Genomic DNA, 14,367 nt, shown 5'->3' on the forward strand with positions numbered 1-14,367 from the left:
AGTGGAGTGGTTGATTTTGTAAAAAAAAAAAAAAGACCTTCTAAGAAGTTTGCGCATATTTAGCTCTTTTTTTTGCCCTGGGGCAATTTGTGCAAATTTAACTCTTTTCTTTTTAACTTTCAGGAGATTTGTGTAAATTTGCTAAAGTGCAGTAAGTGCTGTGCTTTAGTAACTACTTAGTAACTTCAGTAACTACTACATGTTAGCGAACGTGCATAAATCTCCCTGAAAGATTTTTTTTTTTTAAGTAAAGTTAAATTTGCTCAAATCTCCCTGAAGGTGAGAGGAAAAATAACATTAAATATGCACAAGTCTCCCAAAGGTACAAAAAAAAGTGTCGCTGTCTAGGGAGGTGATGAAGTGGAGGAGTAAATTGACTAGTGTCATTTCAAGATGTAATAGAGATGGGATATTGTTAGCGAGATCGCAAGGAGCAACCTCTGTTCCAGGCAGCTCTATAGCCCTTTCTAAGAACCATGCACAAGCCATCATGTTGGGTTCACATGTCACAACAAGCCACTCTTCAAACAAGCCACCCTGAACAACCCACTAACAAGTCATGAGTCCTCAGGGTGACCATGCTCAGGAAACTGTACTGGGTTCAGAAGTCATGACAAGCCACATGGAAACAAACAAGGCTGACAACCCACCATGGGCTGTCATGCCATGTGAACCAGGTCATAGAGATAAAAAGCTACAGAGGACCCATCTTATTGTCTGGATAGGTTATTTCCTAGTTCCAACTGAGAAGCTATTTTAAAATTGCCTCGGGGGTTGGAGTCAGAGCTGCCTATAGAAATCAATGGAAAAACAGGATTTTAATGTAGCTGCAACTGGCCACTAATGTGTGTGTGTTTAATTGTAATTTGTGCATGTATTTGTAATGTTGTAAGCCACCTTGTGTGGGCAGTGCACTCTGAAAGGCAGGTTAAAACTCTTTCAAATAAATAAGTAAAATAAAAAGTAATTCCATTTTAAGCTACTGAAGGCGTGCACCCTGGGCCATGGGGAAGACCCCTGCTATGTAGAGATGCATGCCAGGACTGGGCTGAATAGTTTCACTTTGCACAGGCAATGCAAAACCCAAGGCATTCCACTCTTAATCTGCTCCTCTTATTAACACTGGCGCCCCGCTCTGTATCTTTATTTTGTCTCTTGAATCTGCTGTTTATGTCTCAGCTTTCAACTGCTTATAGCCATAAGTTGCTTATAGCTGTGGCCTCCCGGGCTCTGATAAAAAGGACTGTCTTATTCTGGAAAGTTAAACTGAAAAAAACAAAAGCTGGTGGAGAAGCAGTGAAGGTCATCAGTGCATCCTGTGTTTTCCCTTTCGCCTTTTCCCCAACAGTGGGGCGGCTGTCGAAGGGCCTCAGTCTACCTCAGGAAACCACACTGCGCGTTGTTTGTCTCGGTCAGATGAAACTTGGGAAGAGAGAAGTGGGTTGGGTACATCACTGCTTCTTTACTTTGAGTGATGTGTATCTTCTGCTATTGATAATGCTTAGGAGGTAAATAGCACTTAAAGCATTAAACATCAGGGGTGCAAAACCTTCAGCCCGGGGGCCAAAACCGGCCCTCCAGTGTTCCCCCACATAGCCACACCCCCTTCTCCTGGCCCCACCCCCTTTCCCCTGAACACCCATCGTTTAGTGGCTTTTGTGCAGTTTTGTTTCCCCATCCTAGAAGGTTGAAATACCTGTCCTAAGGCTCAGTTGCTGGCAGGAAGAACTTTAAGCTGCAATATGCTGGCATTTTTGGCATTTTGGCCTTCCCACCTCCAGAACACGCCCCCAAGAGCTTCTCCGAAATGGAATTCAGCCCTTGGGATGAAAGAGGTTCTGCACCCCTGCCATAGGTTATGTCACCAACCCTCATGACAGTCTTGTAAGGTAGGCCAATATTACTATCCCCATAGTAATGAGGGAGATGAGAATTGTGGGTTATGTAGGGGAAAGGGAGACTTGAACTGGGGACGTCTCCGTTCAAAGTTCTCTTTGCCAGTAGCCCCCTGCAATCCAAGCCAGACCACACTGCCTGTCCCTGAAAGAGGGAGCACGCTTTGAGTCTCCTTGCTTTTGCGCCCAGCATATGGAAGGCAGCGATCGCACACAGGGCTTCAGGCAGGTTCCTGGGTGTGTGGGACTCAGGCTGTTTAGGGCTAGTGGAGCTGGGACCTGCTTTAAGCTTCCTGTGCAGCACCTGTGAGCTGTGCGCTGGGCAAAAACAGGAAGGCTGCCGATTTTGTGCTGGAGGTGCTGAAGCTGGCTAGAGCCCCTCTTGCCCTCGAGCCGAAATGGACCATCAGCAAGTCCATATGATGCCTCTGCTGCTGAGCTATACCACTCCAGACTGCGTGGGCGGGCGGGGGGGGGGGGGAGATAAATAACCTGCCCCGCACGTGCAAAACTAGCCTATGGCGTACTTATAGTGGCAAAGAGCCTGAGCCAGGATGTCCTGGTCTGAAACATTCCTTCAGCCGTGAACTCCGTGGCTACCTGCTAACTTCCGTCCCTGTCCCCCTGCTCTCGAAACAAAACAGGACATAATAAAGCATAAAGCCAATTATAATACAGGACATTTTCTTAAGGTTGGGGAAAGGGAAAGATGGTCTTTGCTTGGTGTTGTCAGAAAGTGAACATCCTAAGTCTTCCTGGGGAGAGCAGTTCCGTAGATGGGGTGCCACCACCAAGCAAGCTTTCTCCCCAGCCGTTACCCGCTGCCCCTCAGTAGGCAGGGACACCCAGAGAAGAGCCTCTGACAATGACCTTGGTGTACAGGCAGGCTGATGCTGAAGTAGGCGAGCCTTCAGTTCATGAATGTGAAGCATGCCGCGCCCTCCAAAGCCTTGTACAAATACTAGGTGATATAACGGGGAATGGGGTACGGCTACCCTTGAAAGACCAGGTCCGCAGCCTGGGGGTCATTTTGGGCTCCCAGCTGTCCATGGAGGCTCAGGTGTCAGCTGTGAGCTGGACAGCGCTGTATCAACTCCATCTGATACGGCAGCTGCACCCCTTCCTTCCCGACCATCTGCTCCCATCAGTAGTACATGCCCTGGTCTCCTCTCATCTAGACTACTGTAACGCGCTGTACATGGAGTTACCCTTGAAGACGGTTCGGAAGCTGCAGCTGGTACAGAACGCGGCGGCTCGCCTGATTAAAGGCAGCCGCCGGCGAGATCACATCACTCCAGTGCTGAAGGAGTTGCACTGGTGACCAGTTGTTTTCCGGGCCAAATTCAAGGTGTTGGTTTTGACCTTTAAAACCCTATATGGTTCTGGCCCAGCCTATCTTAAGGAGCGCCTCCAGCAACACCAGACAGGCCGCTTAACAAGATCAGCCTCGGATGGCCTTCTCTCTGTCCCATCAGCCAGGACAGCTAGACCGGTGGGGACGAGGGAGAGGGCCTTCTCTGTGGTGGCCCCCACTCTGTGGAACTCCCTCCCTAGGGAACTCCGCCATGCCCCCTCTTTAATGAGCTTCCGTCGTGCATTAAAAACGTGGTTGTTCAGGCAGGCATTTGGGGTGGGTTAGGGTATTTTAGAAAATGTTTTTATTGTAGAATTTTATTGTTTTAAACTGTTTTATTGTATGCTGTACATCGCCCAGAGTGGCTGGGTGACCAGCCAGATGGGCGATTAATACATTTAATAATAATAACAACAACAACAACACTATGAAAAGTTCTAACTGAGCCGTCTTCCTGACAGGCTGGTTTTCTGTGTGCAGGGTGGGGTTTTGTTTCATTTTTTTAAAAAAAATTGCTCCCTGCAAAGTGGTACAGTCCAGCAGTGGGTACAGTCCTGCAGATCATGTGTTTGAGCTCTAATTTTGACTGGGAGCTATTTTCAGTGTGCCTCCAAATGGCTCGAGTCTGTGGGAGCATCTGCTCTTGCATGGTTTCCCTTCTTTTTCATGGGGGCTGCACAGAGTTTTCTGTGCGCCTTTTCTTGGGCCCTTCCCCCTGCTTGCCTCTTCTGCTTAATGTTTTTAGGGTCCTCCACCGAGCTCCCTTAAGGTGCAGCCCCCGCTCAGCTCTGCACCCTTGGCAGGTGTCACCGTCGCCTCCGCTGGTCAGACATCTACTAGCAAGAAGAGCTCAGGTGAGTTCTGGCCAGGCAGAAGTGTGGCCAATGTACAATGAACCCTTTGCAGCTATGGGGCAGCACTCATAACAGAGTCAGAAGGAAAAGTACCAGATATCCAACGTCGCTCCTTCTAATAGTGAACTCCGCTGGTGAGTGCCGACAGGACTATAGCCAAAACAGGGCCACTGAGAAACAAGAGGGAGGTATCAACATGTTTGAAGGAATGCCAAGGAACCAAAACCACTTAGAGATTTTATTATATTACACGATACATACGTATTAATAATAACTACATATAAATAATGAGGTTTGCAGAAATACAGAAAATCATGGAGGGGGTAGGGAGAGAAATAACCAGCCCAGTGAGAACTGAACGTGCACAGTGGTAACAGAATGCTGTGTGTTTGTTGAAGGGGGGCGTAGGGTGGAATGGAATATCCTAGAAGAGGGCATGGTTGGCTGGAACACTGAATAGGAGCGCCCCACACTGGAGGACTTTGTTGCAGATCCCTCTAATAGTAAACTCAGGTGGTTGAGTGAATCAGTTCGAAAGCAAAACGGGACCACCCCCAAAAAAAGGTAGTGATTTTTACCTGCTCGAGGGACTCTCTCTGTCCTGAAGCAAAAGTATATAAGCTTGTAAATTAAAAGGAAACTGGAGGGCTGTGGGGAGTGGGGTGGAATTGGCCTGCTCAAGCCGTTAGCAGCTTAGGGTGCAATCCTATGCATGTTTAGACAGGAAAAAGTCCTACAACTCCCAGCATGCCTCAGCCAGTCACACAAAGAATTCCCCACAACTGTCATTGAGCATTCCATGCCTACTGAATATGCTTAGTCTTCACTGGGATGTTTCTGTGGATTCTTCCCCCCTCCCCAAGTCTGCTGATACCTCTCCCCCCGCCCAATCTTGTGCATGGGTGGTGCCATTTTGGCTCCATAAACAGTGGCACTCACAGCCTAAACATCAGAAATAGAGGGAATTATGATAAATTGTTTTTCTGGATCTCTCTCATTCAGCAGTCTGTCTTCAGCAAAGGCCAGCCCAGTGCCTTTGGGAAGCTCACAAGCAGTATAGCAATCCTCCCTGCCTTGCAATAGAGATGACAGATTTGAAAATAAAATGAACAGGCAACTGCATAAAACTTGAGTGAGCTGGAAATGTCAGGTGTCAAATCTGACATTGCTTTTCTCCACGTTTTTGAACGCTTGTTATGGTGACGATTTCAACAGCGATGTTTGTCTAGGGTCACTCGGTAGCATTGTATGCAGTAGAGAGAATATTACTTTTTGGTTACTTGTTGCAGCTGGCTTCTTCTCCCCCCCCCCCCCCGGCAATCCAGATGTACTTCCTTGCTTTGGTTAGCTGTTCAAAGGGAAGTCACTGTTATTACTGGCATCAGTGGTGGTCTTGTGTCGTGCAAGCAAATGTCATGCAAGAAGCCTTGAAAGGGGGATGCTGGAATTTTTAAAATGGATGGTGAGCAGTGGTGCGACTAGGTAATTTTAGACCCTAGACATAATGGCCTTATGGGCCCCCCTTTAGATGGTCATGTGTGCTTCCCAACAGAAGTAATACATAACTAACATTTCTCCTCGCCCATCCCTGCCATTCCATGCTTGACAACCTCTTCCACATTCCCAATACATTAGAGCAAAGAAACAGCACAAAACTCTCCAACAACCCTGATATATAAAGGAAAGACAAGATATACTCTGAGCATATGCAGGTTTGCATTTTAAAATCACTTAATTCGTGGCACCACCATTCCTATGAGAATAAAATGATGTTTGCTGGTGCTGTCCTGATGCTAACTAAACACATTACTTTGGTTGTCAAAAGGGGTCATACATTTTAAAAGTAAAGATAATAAAATGAGTGTCTATAACCATGTATATGCCAAGTTGGCTGCCCCCAGACTCATTTTATTTATATATATATATATATATATATATATATATATATATATAAACAATAAGAAGAAAGGATGCTGCAGCAAGCTGCATCAGGCCTGGGGTGGCCTGAGTGCTGACACAGGGCCTGTTTGCTGCCGGCCCCAATCACTTGCTACTCTCCGCATGGCCATCTGGGGGGCCCCGGACAAGGTCCAGTCGTAGCTGAAGCACTGGTGGTGAGAACCCTTTTCTCCTCCTTAAAACCACTGCTGATGGGGACAGCTGGAACTCTGCCATTCCAGACAGCAGGCACACATTCTGGGACAAGAACGCTGAAAACTGGCACTGGTAGGGTGGGGGGCTTTAAGCAGATCAGGGGGCTTTCCTTAAACTGCCCCCCCACCCCCCTGGAATTGTGAACTTTTATGTGTGTTCACCAACAGGGACTAAGATAAGAAAGTGGAACTCCTGGATCACTTGGGGAATTATAAATGTCCCAGGGAAAATGACAAGAATGCTCAGAAATAACAAACAAAACGGTTTCTCCAGGCGATGCGTCATCAGTTTGTAGGATTCAGTGCCTCACAAGGCCACAGTGGCTGCTAGCTTGGATGATTAAAAAAAAGAAGCAGCAGCATTGCACAAATTCTAATAATCCAGAGGTGTGGAACCGTGGCCCCCAGGGGCCATATCTGTCCTGACTGAGGTTTCCCAGATGGCCATGCCTCCTCCCCCTGGCTTCACCCCCTTTCCCCTGACTGCCAGTCATTTGGTGGTTTCCCGGCTTTGTGCCGTTCTCTCCCCCACTCTAAAAAGTGGTGATGCTTCTCCGAAGGGTTTGCTCCTGGCGGTAAGAGCTTCAAACTACAATGGGCTGGTATTTGGGGTGTTTTTTCCCGGCCCATTTGGCCCCATCACACTGGAATGCGGCCCCCAGGCTTAAAGACGTTCAACAGCCCTAATGCACCGTTACTATGGCCATAATCCCCCCCCCCCCGCACCCGTCTTCTCTTGTTGCTTCTAAGTGCCACCTTCCTTTTTTCTCCGTCTTAAAGCATCTGTGTTGGCTTGGTTTCATCAGCCAGATTCTGAAGAATGTGGCATGCAGCTATAAGGTACAAGTGTTACCTGCAACAAAATGGAGCAGCGTGGAGCACTCCTGTTCATCCTGCCAGCCAGGCAAACTCGCCCTTTTCTGGGATACTCCATTTCCCTTCCTCCTGGTTTTCTTTGTTTTTCTTCTGTGGTTGCTGAGTGTGCTCCATCCCCACAGGGCTGTTTTGGGGTCCCCCACCCGCTTGGGATTTTTCTAAAGATGCTTTGTATTTACTCATGCTTTGCATTTCTCCCCCCAAGCTGACAGATAGTATACCTCTCCCTGGTATGTGGAAGATGGCCTTGCTGGCTGGGGATGATAGGCTAGACTACAGCCTCCCATCTGGAGGGCACCAGGTTGGCCAAAGGCTGGTCTAGCATAATTGATAGTGCTGGACTAGGATGAGGCAGGCCTCGGTTCAAAGCCCAGGTCAGCCATGGAGTTCGCAGGGTGACCTTGGGCCAGTCACTGTTACCACGCCTCCTCACAAGGTTATTGTGAGGATAGAAGGTGCCAGGGGGAGAGCCATGTATTCCGCGCAGAGCTCTGTGGAGGAAAGGCGGGATATAAAATGTAATTAATAATAACTCGGAAGACTTGTCCCGGGAGAGCCGATAGTGGAACGTAGAATGCTCTCTTCTCGGATCTGCTGACTTTTGTGAGTTGTGGGTTTTCGATAACACTCTGCTTTTCTTGCAACCCAAGCACAAGGTCCCGTGAAGACAGCTCCTGCCGCGACCTCTTCTGCCGTAACATCCGCCCCAGCAACTGCCAGCCAGTTCAGCAAAGCCTTCTCATTTGCCTCCTCAGGGTCTGTATGGGTGTCTTCCTCCTCCGCTTCCAGTTTTTGTCTCCTCTCTACTCTTTGTGTTAGAAAGCAGCATCAGTGCGGAAGGCACATTAAGGGGAGCCAGTCTGGCTAGAGAAGCCTTCCCCCAGCTGGAGCCCTCCAAATGTGTTGGACTGCAATTCCCATCATTCCCATCAAGAATGGGAGTTGCAGTGCAACACATCCAGAGAACAACAGGCTGGGGAAGGCTGAGTTAGAGAAACAGACTGAAACCAGGGAGACCCAGGTTCAAATCCCTGCTCATCCACAAAGCTCACAGGATGACGGCCATCGCTCGGCCTAGCCTACCTCACAGGCTTGTTAGGAGGATAAAACGGGGGTGGGGAGAAAACCACACATGGCACATGGAGCACCTTAGGGGCAGGTGAAACCTGCCCTTCTATCCCGGTCACTGGGATAGCTTGGATCCTGCAGGGAAAACACATGCGCGCGCACACACACACAGAGTTGTGGTGAAGAGTCTTCTCCCTCTCCACCCCAACCCCCCAATTGCTAGCCCTAGATATACAGTGGGGCTGTTCACACAACACGCTAACCCGCACTCAGTGGTTGAGTGTGGGCTATTGTTGAACCATGGATTGTTCGTTGAACCGTGGGTTAGCATGTTGTCTGAACCAGGACATTTTCCACGAGGTGGCTTGTTAACCACCCTGAACAACCGAACAAACAAACCATGGGTTCTCAAGGCAGCTTGTTCGAGAAAAATAAGCCACACTGCATGGTCAACAAGCCACCGTGTGGAAAACGTCCTGGGTTCACACCACATGCTAACCCACATTTCAACAAACAGCCCACAGTTCAACAACAACCCACACTCAACCACTGAGTGTGGGATAGCATGTTCTGCGAGCCCAGTCAGTCTGTCCAAATACAAAGCCTGCATGCAAATTCAGGCACACGAGGAGTGAAATCCTTCTGCAGAGAGCTGGAACTCTGTTCAGCCAAGCTTGGTTCCAGCAGAAGCTGGAAAAGACGCAGCAGCCCGATTGCTATATTGTAGCTTTGCAGTAGGGTGGTGGGAGAGGAGGAGAGATCATAATCTGCTCATGGAGGTGTCTGAATCGCCCCATCGCCATCTGGAAGCTTCCATTACATAAGTCATAACACGGAGAAGGGCATGTCTCCTAATGAGGTAAGGGGTTCTTGCTCATCACATTATAATCAGGCCTATGAAAACTACAATTTGAAGCGGGGATAGGATTACGAATCAAGGCTCCCTAACATCTGTAGGAAGGGAAGCTGAACTCTACAATCTGCATACATTATACAAATTAAGGAAACTTGCACACTTGTGTGTGGGTACACACGTCAGAGGCCGGGAAGTGAGGAGCTATAAAGGGCAACGAAGACTCATGAATAATTTTAACCTAAACGCTTCAAATCCTAAAAATGAGACCCAGTTTTAATTTGTGTATATATAGATATGTCTCTGTCTATCTCTCCCGCCCCACACACACTCACGCACCTCAGGGTGGGGGTGGGCAATCTGTTGCCCTCCAGATGTTTTGGACTACAACTTCCATAAGCCCCAGCCAGCATGGCCAGTAGTCAGGGCTTCTGGGAGTTGTAGTCCACAACATCTGGAGGACCCCCAGTTACTGACCGCTGCTGTAGAGATACTGGTTTACGAGGGGGATCCTGGGAAATGTAATTCTTGGGACAGGGCAGGGTGGCAGAGAATTCTTAGCACCCGCAGCAAACTATAATTCCCATTATTTAGGATGGGGGAGGAGCCATGATTCTGGTGTAGAACTAGTATAAATATGTAGTATAGACATATAGCCTCTTTCTTCCCCCCCCCCAGTCTTTCTACTCCCCCCCCCCAAAATGAAAGCAAAGGTCATAGTGCATCTCAACTTTCTCCCACCCCACCCTTTTTTTTTTAAATTTAGGCCTGGATTTAACTTTGCTGCAGTCACCTCTTCCCCTGCAACATCTGGCTCTGCCACTTTACAAGGCAAGTTTTTCACGCTGTGTGCAAGGAAAGCATAGAATCGAAAAGCTCAAGTGTCATGGGGATGGGACCCAGGGGTGGGGGGTGGGACAGGATCTTGGCGTCTCCCTCTCCTCGAAGAGAGGCCACCCTACTCTTCTGGGCATGCCTCCTCTGAGGGACAGGGCAAGTAACAGAGGATAGGGTGAGGCTATCAGTAGCTACTACTCACGATTGGCCGTGTGCTGCCTGCATAGGGCCAGTGTCAAGGGTAGGCATGGTGGGGCACTTGCTGAGGCCTCACAACCCAGCAGGGGCCCACTGACAAGAGCCCCCTGGACTTGTTCTTCTCCACCATCGCAGCCTCCCTGTTCACCTGCCCCTCACTCTGGGTGGGCCAGGCCACGGAGGTGGAGAGACGGAGGAGCAGGAGGTGCCCTGGCCTCCTTGCCCCCCGGCGCTCTGCCTGTCAGGCAAGCAAGCGGTGGCAATGCTGAGGAAGAGGACGAGGAGCAAGAAGACCTGGTGACGGTGGGGGGGGAGGCCCACTGAGGGAGGAGGCCCGTGGAGGGCCTCTTGCCCCAAACCTGGAGCCAGTACCGTGCCTCCAGTTTCAGAGGCGACATGACTCTGCAACACCAGTTGCTGGGGAACCAGAACAGGAGACGCCTCTTCCTGTTTGTGGGTTTCTCCGAGGCGTCTGAGCAGCCGCCGTAGGAAGTCGAAGGCTGGACCTGATGACCTAGCAGAACTGTTCTTACATTTCCCATTCCGCCGTGTTTCGGCACCGGGGGGCTCGCCTGATCGGGTCTCGCCCGAAGCAGAGACGCGGCGGACTTGCGACCCAACCTGCCAGGGCGGAGATCCAAAGGAGGCGTAGCTAGAGCAGGAGTCGCACAGGGGCGTGGCCGGTGGCCTCCCCTGTGGGCAGGTAACTCTGCCGTGTCCCTACATCTGCAGTCCCAGATATCTGCAGATCAGCCCACTGCCCACCCTTGCTCTAAAGCGAGGGAGCCGCCGCGAGCCAAGTCCATCGACCTGTTCCCTCTAACCTGTTATTGCAGCTTTCCCCAGCTTGGTGCCCTCCTGATGTATTGGACTGCAAGCCCCACAATCTGGCTGAGGATTGTGGGAACTGTAATCCAACACATCTGGAGGGCACCAGGTGGGGAAGGCTGTATTCAGTTCTCCTCTGGCTGGCAGCAGTTCTCCGGGGGTCTTTGCCAGCCCCCGTTTCTTGAACCTCTAAAAAAAAAAAAACACCTGTGGATGCAGGGATTGAACCTGGCAGCTCCTGCATGCCATGCAAATGCTCTTCCCCTGAGCTGTGATCCCAGCCTGCATGCTGCTTTGGGAAAGACGATGGTCTTAAAACGCACCCGTTTGCCTCTCTTGTGCCTTGGCAGCAACGGCCACCCCGGCGAAAGAGGCGATCCAGCCTGACCCGTTTTCCCTCGGCGGGAGCATGAAGTTTGGCGCCACTCCTGAGAACTCGTTCGCCTTTGGCACTGCAAAACCACCCAGCCTTTCAGGAGCCCCTGTGGTGAGCAGCAGTTCCGGGGATCCGTGCCAGGCCAACGGGCAGAGTGCCACGGGTGCCGCCCCTCTTACCCCTGCAGCCTCCGGAAAACCGGACAACCTTCCGTCGATACAAGGCGACCACCTCTTTCAGGGCACTGTGGCTGGGGAGACCCTTGGGAGCTTCTCCGGATTGAGGGTCGGTCAAGCGGACGAGAGCACCAAGCTTGCCCCTACCAAGCCTCCCTCTGCTAATGTCGCCGGTGGGCAGGCGCCAAAAGCCACCGCGGCACCAGCCGGATTTCCTCTCGGGAGCTCCCTGCAGGCTGGCAAGCCGACGGAAGCTGCTGCAACCTCGGCGGCGGTGACCACTCCCACTCCGACAGCTGTCGGCCCTGGCACCATCTTAGGCAGCGTCCAGTTGGTCAACACAGGGCCCCCGGCCGTCTTTGGCCTAGGAGCGCCTGCAAGCAGCGCCAAGCCCCCCTTTGCGTTTGCGATCCAGCCGGTGAGCGCCACGCCAGCGTCGGCCTCTCCTCCAGCGCCCCTGCCGGCCTCAACGACTCTCTCATTCGGAAGTCTGTTGAGTTCCATTGCTTCCACCACAAGCCTAGGAGAGGAAGACGCCAAGCCCGTCCCAGCACCAGAAAAGCCTTCTCAAAACGATGCGGCTGTGGCAACACAGCTGCTGCCCCAGCTGCAGGGGCCAACTCCAGAGCCCCCACAGGAGCCACCTGTTTTCACCGCGCCTTCGCTGGCAGAGGCAGAGGTGGCAAGCCCGGCTGCAGCCTTGGTGACGCCGCCCGCCAGAGACACAAGTCCCTCCACGGCTTCTGCCGATTCGAAGACCGAGGTGGCCCCGGCTGGGACCGCCTCAGAGCCACCCGCTCCGGCAGCCTCAGCACCAGCGAATATGGTCTCTCCTCCACTTGCCGAAGCAACCGGCGTGCCTCCATCTTCCACTAACCCAAGTACGTCAATCCAGGCCCCAGCCACGGGTAGTTCTGCGTTTACAGCGGCTGTCTCGAGCTCTTCTGTGTTTGCACAGCCTCCCGCCTCCACTTCTTCCCCTTCTGCTTCTGGCTCAGCCTTCAGCCAGCCTGCGGCCGACACTCTAGCAGCCCCTTCTGCTCCCCCTGTCTTCAGCCAGCTCTCTGGAGCAGCCCCCCCAGTGGTGGCTCCATTCGGTCAACCCCCCGCTACCCCGCCGTCCACCTCCACTGTCACTACCCAAGCGGTGGCCACCGGATTTAGCACATCTGCCTTTGGCACTGCAGCCTCCGCTGGCTTTGGCCACCCGGCTTTTGGGCAAGCTCCCGCCTTCGGCCAGCCAGCCAACACATCAAGCGGCTTCACTTTCAATCAGGCAGCCTTTGGGTCGACCCCTGCTTTCGGGCAGGCAGCTTCCGGCTCCGCCGCCCCAGCTTCCAGCAGCAGCCATGTCTTTGGGGTGCCCTCCAGCACGAGCACCGCCAGTTCCTTCTCTTTCGGACAGCCGTCCACCGCCACCGGGCTGTTTGGCCAGAGCAGCACACCTGCTTTTGGACAGAGCTCCACCTTTGGACAGGCAGGGTCAATCTTTGGCGCTGCTGCCGCCGCCACCACCCCAACATCTTCGGCTGGATTCAGCTTCTGTCAAGCTTCAGGTAAGGATGCCCGCATGGTCCTTAGCAGTTCCAGGTTAAACGAGAGTGTCTTGTCGCGCCTTAGTGGGTCTAAAGCTTTCATGCCTCGCCAACCGAGGGTAATGCTTTACATCCGAGCTGAGCTGAGAATGGCCGTAATAAGAATTTCTGTGATTGCCTTGCATAGGGGAGAATTTGGGTCACTGAATAGGCTGTTGATTTGGGGAGGAGGAAATTTGCTACTGGCAGGGGGCTTACTTTGTTATCTCTTGTGGCACCCAACAGGCATCCTGCCCCTCCTGATGTTTATTTTATTTCTCAGGATTTTTTACACTGTTTTTTTAAACTCGGAAACAGGCATGCTAAAAAGTGACGAGCCGCACTCCAGCGCCATATTTATCACAAGAGGGATTTTGTGTTTCAGAGCTCAGACCCCCACCTCTGCCTTGTACTTAAGCTCTTGGGCAAGTTACTGTAATTTTTAGCTTCACCAGTTTGCCTTCTGGGAAATGGGTGCTGTGGACCTCCATAGCAACCATTTTCTGAGTAGGCAATCCCCCCCACCCCACCCATGTCAGCCATTTGTGAAAGCATCCATGACACTCTCTCAAAATGCCAACTGTGCTCTCTGACCCCAAAAGGTTGGGGACTCCTCATCGTACAGCACTGTGGGAAATTAAAATGGCAACCGGAACACTTGGGGAAGCCGGGGGGAGGTACTAAAGCTACCACTGCTAAAGATGAGTGTCTTCCCCCACCCAAAAAAACCTGGAACCAAATTTCACTGCCCCCAAAGAAAAATAGCAGAATAGTCCCACTTTTCCTGCCAAATGGGTTTGTAAAATTTGGGTGGCCATTTGAGTTCACCCTTACTTCATACATCTGACAATGTCAGCTCTGCGTAGCCCATGGAAACATATGCCACGACAAACCTGTCAGTATTAGCGTCAGGAGACTGTTCTGTTTGCTGCAACGTAGCAACCTCTCAGGAATCTGTCTCCAGTTTAAAACAGGCTTTCCTTTTTTGTAGTTTAATCTCGAGCAATATTTAAAGTTGAGTTAAAGGTGGTCATTTTCCACTGAGGAAATGGCCCAATCCATAACCTTTTTGCCTGCAGTTTTCTTACAGATAGGATTTGGAGACACCGTTTCTGTTTGAAGGCCCTCAAGCCATACAGTGAAAGAGGATTGCAGCTAAGGACAGGATGCATCAAGAAGTTGTCCTGGACAATTGACTTGGGAGCAGGACATTTCCCAGTGAATCATTTGTGCCCAAAGGCGGGAAGCTAATTACGTTAATTATACAAGATGTACGCTTAGGGAAGGGCCCCCTGTCAATTACCCAGAGAAAAGAATATTTTTAA

At 51.1% G+C, this 14,367-nt stretch overlaps 1 protein-coding gene across 3 annotated transcripts in view; it reads left to right on the forward strand.

Moving 5' to 3' along the window:
* The window catches only part of NUP214 (nucleoporin 214), a 97,772-nt gene that overhangs the window by 62,455 nt on the left and 20,950 nt on the right, over positions 1-14,367 (forward strand). For all 3 annotated transcript variants that reach the window (XM_084820813.1, XM_084820811.1, XM_084820812.1), the window contains exons 26-29: positions 3,995-4,103; positions 7,783-7,888; positions 9,820-9,884; positions 11,267-13,024. In XM_084820813.1, coding sequence (XP_084676939.1) covers positions 3,995-4,103; positions 7,783-7,888; positions 9,820-9,884; positions 11,267-13,024 — 2,038 coding nt within the window. The remainder of the gene's footprint in view (positions 1-3,994; positions 4,104-7,782; positions 7,889-9,819; positions 9,885-11,266; positions 13,025-14,367) is intronic.

This window comes from Heloderma suspectum, chromosome 14, assembly GCF_057233095.1.
Source record: "Heloderma suspectum isolate Gila_16-S chromosome 14, 16-S_ref, whole genome shotgun sequence".
Classification (NCBI taxonomy): Eukaryota; Metazoa; Chordata; class Lepidosauria; order Squamata; family Helodermatidae; genus Heloderma; species Heloderma suspectum.